The 10,040-nt window shown below is 44.8% G+C and overlaps 1 protein-coding gene across 1 annotated transcript in view; it reads right to left on the bottom strand.

Moving 5' to 3' along the window:
- LOC106808177 (glutamate-gated chloride channel-like) overlaps positions 1-10,040 on the bottom strand; it is a 19,436-nt gene that overhangs the window by 4,961 nt on the left and 4,435 nt on the right. Inside the window, 1 exon segment of the mRNA XM_014810770.1 lies at positions 1,673-1,890. Within this exon segment, the coding sequence (XP_014666256.1) occupies positions 1,673-1,890 (218 nt within the window).

The raw sequence follows: 10,040 nt of genomic DNA, 5'->3' as shown, positions 1-10,040 counted from the left end.
ACACACACACACACACACACACACACACACAACGACACACACACACACACACACACACACACACACACACACACACACACACACACACACACACACACACACACACACACACACACACATTCACGCGTGTAACTACACGCGAAAAAAACACGTGTAAAACACTCACGCCACGGACGACGTACACGCGTGAAGCACGCACGGGGCATTGATCGTTTACACTGCAGGCGTAGTACATCGCGTGTATTCATGCGTTTGATCATCGCAAGCACCGACTGCTATATATCGTACATTCTAAGCCCAATCCTACACGGGACGCGAACGATATCTTTCTACGATATATTATCGCGATTTTATCACGATATCTTGTAGTCGCACACGCGACTATCTCGCGAAGCGTCTGCCGAATTCTTGTCGCCTATCGTCTGCCGGACGCTGATATCGTCAGCGGTTGCGTTCCACAGCATCCGTAATCACAGTCACGCATCTCCGCGCTCGCGCATATAGCGGAGTGGTCTGATAGCGGAGTATGGCGGGCGGTTGCGGTGAACCTCGCAGCACGGCGTGCTGTATTTACTATTGTTCGCGCCCGCGTTATCATATAATTCGTGAAGGATGAGCGTTGGCAATGGCGCCAGAGAGAGAGAGAAATCAGCAGAGGGCAAAGGAAACAGAGAGACAGCGAAAACCCGAGGTTGAAACAGGGTGAGGGAGTAAGAGAGCGGGCGGCAGAAAGGCGAGAGATATCATAAGATGGATTAGCAGAGGGAGCAAACGCGAATGACCGAGAAACAGAAGCGGAATCAGAAACAGCAACACAAAGAGAGGGTAGGCGAAAGCAGAGAGAGTGTGTGAGAGAGAGAGAGAGAGAGAGAGAGAGAGAGAGAGAGAAAAGGGCATACAAAGCAGGTGACGCTAACCTACTGCAGGCATTCGCAGACGCTGCGTTGCATAGCGACGTTGCGATGACCGCGTCGTGTTGCTACAACGGCTATACAATTCGATAACGCAGAACGCTTCCCCCTTAACAATTGCATTACGCGTATCGGCCGATTGCCATAATTAGATTTTTTCCTCGCTCGCAATGCGGATATCATCGTATGAAAACAAGGTCGAGAGCATCCCTGTACGTCGATGACCTTTCCTGCAGCAGAACATTTACACTGATCTTTGAATTCTCTATGGAGTTCGCGCTTGCCTCTGGGGCATGTGGCTTTTCACTTCCACTGATCGTAGCTGCTCCGTGATTTTGGGTTGCGATCCAGATGAGATGATTGTCGAATGCATTCCGTTAAATACGGAAACGAACAAACGAAGGTAACTTCCAGCGCATGTATTTCTCTCATCATCTCCGATCACAGTAGGAAGTGGTCTAGCTCTTCGGACCGATACGTAAACATTGTTTGGGTCCGGATGTAAAATACATGGACGCTGCCGCCAACGACAATGTTCCAGTGATATTATATCAGCATTGTTTAATTATTATTTGTCACAGTAGGAAATAAAGTCTCACCTGACACTGTAGGGAATAAAGTCTCACCTGACACTGTAGTAAATGAAGTCTCACCTGACACTGTAGTAAATGAAGTCTCACCTGACACTGTAGGGAATAAAGTCTCACCTGACACTGTAAGGAATAAAGTCTCACCTGACATTGTAGAGAATGAGGTCTCACCTGACACTGTAAAGAATCCGACCATCCGGGTAGAGCCGTAACAGCACATTCGGCATGACGATGTTGTGGAAGTGACCCTGCTTCTCGTTGTAGAAGAACAAATCTGGTCTCCAGATCTGCTGCGGGTCGGGCAGATTGATCCACTGGAAGAAGGTGCTATTGTAGGACAGACGCACGTCTTTCCACTGTTCACGGAACGTAATTTGGCAACTGTACTCCTGAAAAATAGCAGCAGTGGGACATTGCACGTGTAGGTATGTGGTATCGGAAGCAAGGAAAATCACATCAGAGCCACTAACATGCAGAATGCATGGATGAACCGTCTCGTATTACGGTAGTTTACGTTTACACTCTCGTTACATTCCATCATTCGGTCCACCACGCGCTGCACTTGAATTTACAGCAAATTATGATGGCAAGACTTGTATTACAAATTTATATTACTGCAGTGTCAATATCAGCCGTAATCGTATGCGTGCGTACGTACGATCGCGTGCGTCTGCGCGCGTACGCGTCATGCATGGAAGTCGTGCTCTACGCGCGCGTCGTAAAACATTTACAAGTGCGATTCCCCGGAGATTGTAGGCTCGTCTGCTCAGCCGCGTCTCTCTCTCTCTCTCTCTCTCTCTCTCTCTCTCTCTCTCTCCTCCTCTCTCTCTCTCTATATATAAGATATATATACTAAATATTATATAATACATATTATATCTATATAATTATATATATAGATTAGAGACGAAAGAACGAAGGGGAGGAGTGTGTGTATGTGTCCAGACGACGAGAGAGACGAGAGAGAAGAGCGAAGGAGAGAAAGAGAAAAAGAGAGAAGGAAGAGGAAGAGACGGCAAAGAGCAGAGAGAAGCTGAGGAGAAAGTAGAGAGAGAGAAAGAGAGAGAGAGAGAGATACGAGAGGATATACATACATCATGCCACTGCAATGCATGCATGCATGCATCCATACATGACTGAACCATACATACATACAGACAGTAGATACATACATACATACCATACATACATCTACAGAGTGAACATAAGCATACATAACATACATAGCATACATACAGTAACAGATAAACATACATACATTTACGAGGTAACATAAGAGAGACGTGAGACGATACGTACGTACGGACGTACGTACGTACGTAGGTAGACGGACGGCACGCACGCACAGCACGGCTCGAGCGCAGAGGAACGGCCAGCGCGAGCTGCAACGCAGCGCGACGCAAGAGAACGCACGCCCGAACCAGCGAGACAACCCCGTAACGCAGACGCGGACGCCACGCAACGGCACGCACGCACGACCGCGATGCGGCGATATCGGTCGTCAGAGACGAGGACATCGACCGAGCAGGCAGAGCAGAACGAAGACCAGCGCACGCGGAGCGCCCCAAGTGCTGTATGTGGCCAGAGAACGCGACGCACGAGCACGGCACGAGACCAGCGAGAGCAGCGAACGCGACACGCCAAGGGAGAGAAACGACCACCGCGCAACGCACGCACGCACGCACGCACGCACGCGAGACGAGCAACAGAACGACACAACCACCACCACACACACAGAGAGCATAACACACAACCACTGACAACACACACATACATACATAATAGAGACATAGACATACATACAACAGAACGATGAGACAGAGACAATACGGAGCACGGGAGGTACAGACATGAGCTGAGAACAGTACCGTGCGATGATGATAGATAGATAGATAGATAGATAAGAAATAGATAGGATAGACTAGATGAACGGTGTGTGATGGATGGATGATGGATGGATGCATGGCATGGCATGATGGCTATTGAGAGAGAGTAGAGGAGGTGTGCGTGTCTTGTGTTATGGTGAGTGGAGGATGGTGTGTGACAGAGAGAGAGAAAATGGGAGAATGGGAGAGATAGTGAATGGGAAGAGTGAAACCAGAGAGGAGTGTATTTAGAGTGTGGTGCACTATGGAGAGAGAGAGAGGGATGGATGGAAATGATGGTATGGATAGGATGGATGATGGATGGATGAGGCATGCTAAAATGGTGCTGCGCGCACGCCTCGAACTAGGATGGCATGGATGGATGGAATGGATGGTGCAATGGATGGATGATGGATGCCGGATATGGATGGATGGATGCGATGGATGTGATGGATGGATGGATGGATGTGATGGAGGATGGATGCGATGGGATGGATGGCATGGATATGGATGGATGGTATGGATGGATGGCGTGATCATGGATGGATGGATGGATGGATGGATGGATGGATGGATGGATGGATGGATTGCGTGTGGAATGAGATGGGGGAGAGATGAGAGAACCATGCGATGGGTAGATGGACTGAAGAGGGGAGTGTGTATGTGTATGTGCAGGAGAGGATAGAAGGTATGCGCGTATGGGATGGGGGTGATGGTGTATGGATGTGTGAGTGTGAGAGGAGAGAGAGAATGCGAGATGGCATGGGTGATGAATGCGTATGGTTTGTTTAGTGGCTGTGTGACAGAGAAAGAGAATGGGAGGATGGCGACATGGATGGAGCACGAGGAGAGAGAGAATGGATGTGATGGATGGATGGATGGGGAGAGAGAGAGTGAAGTGAAGAGAATGGATGGAGAGCGAGAGCGATGAATGGGAACCGAGACATGGAGGAAGGATGCATGGATGGCAGGCTATGGGATGGGATGGGCGCGCGCATTGGCGCGTGATGTGTGTGCGAGATGAGTGAGGAGATATGAGGATGGTGAGACGAATGGCTATGGATGCGATGGGAGTGAGGAGAAGGGATGGGAGAGAGGGAGGTGTGAGTGGTGTGTATGTTGTGGATGGATGGATGGATGGATTGGTGCGATGAACATGCATGATGGGATTGGGCTGAGACGAGAAAGAGGAGAGAGATGTCGCTTCTTTTGTTGTGTCAACACGCGCGCCACGCGTGAACGTGTGCATGGGCTTGTCCAAAGATGTAATGGAGTCTCTAGACAATTCCTGCCCTGTGTCGTTCCATGCGAGTGCATACGGGTTTTTAGCGGACACTTTCCTTGTTACCTAAAACTGAACTGGTAGTAAGACTGTATCATGTATTCGACGTTATATATGAGCGGGCGGGTCAGTGTCTACCGCTATGGGAACTGCTTACTTTACGTTAAGCGTACGCCGTGTACTGCCGGTTTGTATACTAGAGCCGTTAATTATAGGTTCCGATATCTACGCTACCACGTACATATAGCTTGAGTGGATGTAGGATGTAAGCCTTGGTGGACATGATTGGTATTACAAGTAGGTTTGTAGATGGAATGGGATGGATGGTAGTAATCAAGCCTGAGCGTGAGGTGCGCGAGGAAAGGAGATATGCGGAATTCACAGGAGATACGCAGTGAAGTACTACTACGAACTTTCTCAAAAGAAATATGTGGTCAAAATACGGTAGCGGTGACTCCGGTGATCAAGGTACCCCGAAAGTGGGCGCCTCAGATGGATGATGAACTTGGAATAAGTTGCACTGAGCGATGGATGAATGGCCAGCTCCTGCACCATGGATGACTCGGCCCACATGGCTGCCGCCACCCAGCTACTCCAGCCCGTCTTATGCTTGGACTGGTGGCATCCGTGATGCCTAGAACGCAGTAGCAACCCGGATGACGCGTGATGATAGGCGTCTACAACAGTTCAGTCAGCTGATTGCGGGATCGAGTGGCACTGCATGCATAGCTGTGATGCATGGGGGGAAGGTGCAAAGATGGGCGACAGCGAGTCGTGTGCACTGGAATGAGCTTGTGATGGCGTGGTGAGCGGGCTGCCATGAGAGTTCATGGGGATGGATGGTGTCATAGTGAGCATGGAATGGTGCCGAAAGAGGCTGCATGAGTAATGCATATCGTAGTTTCTGGGGAAATGACTCTATGATGAGCAAGTAGACGGTGTACTTCATTGTAGCCAAAGGAGAGGGGCGTCATAGCCACGCAAGCTATAGGCACCATATGGGATGTCCTCATGGCCAAGCACTGGCACTGCTGCCATCAATAGGGTGCTGACGTCGATAGTGTGGCAGCGCATGCGGCAGAGTCCGACTGGGGTCTTCTGCGTCCCGGCATTCACCGACTTGCGTATTCACCCACCGTCACGCCAACCGGCGTATTGGCCACGCTGCCCGCATGGCAATTGCCAATACTAGCCACGATCGCCGGCCGCGTCTATTTTCTTCCGTACCGCAAATGCACGAACAGGGTTCCTCTCGCATTAGGTGGCCTGCTGCTTATGATCTATGGGTTGCTCTGACGCGAATCACTGTGACATCGGATAAAACCTCAAAACACCGAGAACAAACGCCGCATTTAGTTGAGAAATGGAATGTGTTTTAGCTGAATATGCGAGTCAGGCGATATTGAGTAAGTAAAGTTGGTAAAACACACATTTACAATCTAGGATGGTTGAATATAGGAATATACATATCACCTTTATAAGTTACAATCTGTGTGTAACTTGTGTTATTTCACTTAACCTCTTAAGTTGATGAGAGGTTTGGGCTCTCGTTAAATACGGTCTCGTAACACCTTACTACATTACGTATGGAGCTAAATAACATACGGAATGACTGTGGTGTAATATTGGTATAATACCAGCTAACGCAAAACATCCCTATGTACATTACAAATGGCAGTGATCTGGACTGGTGGGACCCCAAAACAAATGCGATTTATTGTGGATATATGTTTGTGATGTATTTCTTGAAATGATTGGTGAGCATTCTAAGCACAACATAGGTAATACTGTGCAAAGGGATGGGCATTCATCAAGCATACATGAACGTATATAATTGAGTGTATGACTCTCATGGATGGATTACATAAGAATAATCAGATTTGATAGGGGTTTTCCACGTACGCAAAAAACTAATGCGATGGCCCATGGTAGGTGCTTTATTTACGAAGTGCCCACAAATAGAAATACATTTTATAGTAAATACACAAGAATAATTAAAAATGGACGGTAATGGCAGTTGATTAAACTCTATGAGATCATAATGTGGTATGGGCAGATTTGGACAAACTTATGGAATGAGTTTTTGCTCTGCTATGGTAATGTATTGAGGTATGGGTCCATGGCGCATTGGTTTCATTGGATATAAAGGAACCATGAGCTACATAGTAAGAGCATTGGTTGTAAAATGAACTATGTTATTAAATGGTATGGAGAAGGTGCGGAATGATGAATAACGTAATAGCAGCCTTTCAAATGCGGCCAAAGGATGAGTGGCACGTAATACCAATGGACTTGTTCTCATGGAATGTGCAGGATGGATGGAGTGGTATGGTTTGTTTTGGTTTGTTTATCAACTGCGTTGTTCTAATGAGTTAAACATTAACTTATAGTGGAGATTGGTGACAGATGGTCTACTCTCAATGCGATTTAACTGTAGAATAGACTAGTGAAAGACTCGGGATGGCGCCAAATGGTTTGAGTGATGGACTGGACAGATTGTTGCTGATGAATCAGATGGTGATGGAATACTGCAATCGATGGATGGATGGGATGGATATTGAATAATGACGATTCATGGATCATGTGAACTGATGGATCTATGGAAACTAATAACGATTGGTTGATGACAGACAAGTGGTACGGCCTAACAATGGCTGTATTGGATGCGATCTGGCTCTTATGGAGGCATTAATATGGTAATCCGAGTCACATGGCAGCATGGATGTGTGGATGAATAGGAATTGAGATTATGGTATGGATGGATGCGATGATGGATGATGTATCATGGTATGTGATGATGGAAATGGAAAAAGTATGAGTGATATAAGGTCGTTTGTAATAGGCTATAATGTCAACCATGGAAACATATGGATTGGATGGATGATGGATGCGAATGGCTGAACTCATGGATGGATGGAGATTGTTTCACTGATGGAGGGATGGATGGAATGGTATGTGAATGGGATTGGTTGGTCTGATGGAAGCAGCGATGGATGGGATGGGTAAAAAAATAATGGGATACGAGATGGTATACATACTCCGAAAATGTGCAACATGGATTGAATAGATGGGGATTCGATGGATATTTTTTGTATGGTTTTTATGTGTATTGGATGTTTTTATTGTTTATGGTAGGTATGGCGATGGTTTTTTTTTTTCATGAGTTATGGGTTGTCTGAGTGGGATGGGCTTACATAGGTAGGTAATGTTGATCTAACTATGGCATGTGTTACTATAGAGCGTGCTATGAGGATGGTGCCTGCATTCGTGAATGGAGGGATGAGAACTGGGTCACTATATGGAGGCCGATGGATCGAGTGGATGGATGGATTGGATGGAGTGGAGTGGAGCATATAGATGGTCTTATACGTCCTTGCGAATGGATACATGGAGATGGATGGATGGGACATGGCGAATGGATGATGAAGGAGGGGGCTAATGCGTACTCATGGGTAACGTCGGCAGATGGTGAGCGGATGGTGTACATGCGTAATGGCTAATGGTATGGTGGAAGTTAGGACTGATTCATGGAGGATGGACCGTATGCGATGACAGAGTGAGTGGCCAAGCCAGTACATGGCTACAAAACAATGGCTCAATGGGATGTGTTCTAAAGAATATTAAACCTAGAATCCCAATGATCAATTTACAATGCATATAGGGTAAAATCATGCCGATGAAGTTACAAATGGAAGAATGCGTTAAAACTAAAATTTACAACAGTAATGGATGCGAACGTATGGATTTGGTTTATAGAAACAATTAGGAAGTTATGGGATAATGGTTACAATATGGGTGTTAATGGTAAATGCATGTTTAAGGAATCAATTTACAGATCTAAATAATTTATGATAGCCAACATTTCAAATACAATCTATGGTACACGAAGGGAAAATACAAATCAAGTTATATTTCTACAATAGTACAAATTACAAATAGTGCACACATTAATGCGAGATGGTTAACAGGAGGATGGAGCTAAGATCAGAGAACTGTTTAGGCAGTTCAATGTGAAGATGGATGTGGTATATGGATGTATTTTTAATAATGGAATTGTACGGTAGAAACGCTATGGGTACAATTTATGACATCTGAGAAACGTTAGTTAATTAATTATGGTGAAAAGTAAGGCGATGGATGGAGGATGGGGTTTATCAATTATCAGGAATATATAAATAAAAACTAGTGTATTATTTTGGTAAAGAGGTGGATTCTAAACATGAAAACTAAATAGGGTCGAGTTTTTAGGAAATTGCGATTTGTAAGACAGGGGATGGGGAGCTACTAATGTCGAATCGACTTGAGTTTGTATTTTCGTAAATTAGTAGTGTGATATATGCTGTATAAAATTAATGTGTTGGAATCTGTGTAAATTGTAGTGGGTAAACATGTCTAATGAAATGGAGCTTTATTGGTATAAACATTTGATTATGGACAATAGGAACAGATGGTAGATTTGATGTTTGTAGATACATGGAATTAAAATTGATGTGAGTGAGGAGGACTTGTGTAATTTGTAATGTGAGTATTGGTAGATAAGAATTAACATGGTAGATATGGAGTATTTGTTCGTAAATATATAGCTTTGAAGATGAGGTATCGATGGATTGTAAATGGTAAATTTTGAGAATCTTGAAAATTGGGATTCATCGTAGAAACATGATTGGAATAAAAGTGTGTACACTATATGAGACTAGGGTTCTATAAATAAATGACTGGTTACTTTGTAAATTAAAAATATTTATGAAACTTTGTATAGGAATGTCTGATTTAATGACTATTGCGGTAGAATTGCCATTTGGAGTGACGATTGGTATTTCGTGTAAGGTCATGTTAAAATTCTTTAGAGAAAAGATAAGTGTGTTTTCATGGCGTATGGATGAGCATGGCATGGATGGATGGAGGGTATGATGGAATGGATGGATCGGGATGTGAGGCATATTGCGTAGTGGAGAAAGTGCCCATAGAGGCCCATTGCGGTCATGGAAACTTAAGATAGGTTAAGAATCGAACAAATATAGGCACAATAGGATGTAGCGACAAATGGGAATTGTATTAAGTTATAGTAGATAATGGATGTGACATTATGCTGATATTAAATGATGGATGATGATGGATGGATGGAATGGAATGGTGAAAATGAGTGATGTGGGCTGATGTTAAAATGGCTACTATAAAGGTACTTGCGGCCATGGCATGGAATGGAATGGCTCGAATTGGCAGTGAAACCGTAAAAATCGGAATTACATGATAGAAATGATCATAGCATATAGAATGAGATAGATAGATAGATAGATAGATAGATCAGATAGATAGATAGATAGATAGATAGATAGATAGATAGATAGATTAGATAAGATAATTATAGATAGATAGATAGATAGATAGATAG

The sequence above is a fragment of the Priapulus caudatus genome, unplaced genomic scaffold (genome assembly GCF_000485595.1).
Source record: "Priapulus caudatus unplaced genomic scaffold, Priapulus_caudatus-5.0.1 Scaffold258, whole genome shotgun sequence".
NCBI lineage: Eukaryota > Metazoa > Priapulida > Priapulimorpha > Priapulimorphida > Priapulidae > Priapulus > Priapulus caudatus.
The sequence above is the reverse complement of the archived record's forward strand: the minus strand, read 5'-3'. Positions and strand labels throughout refer to the sequence as shown.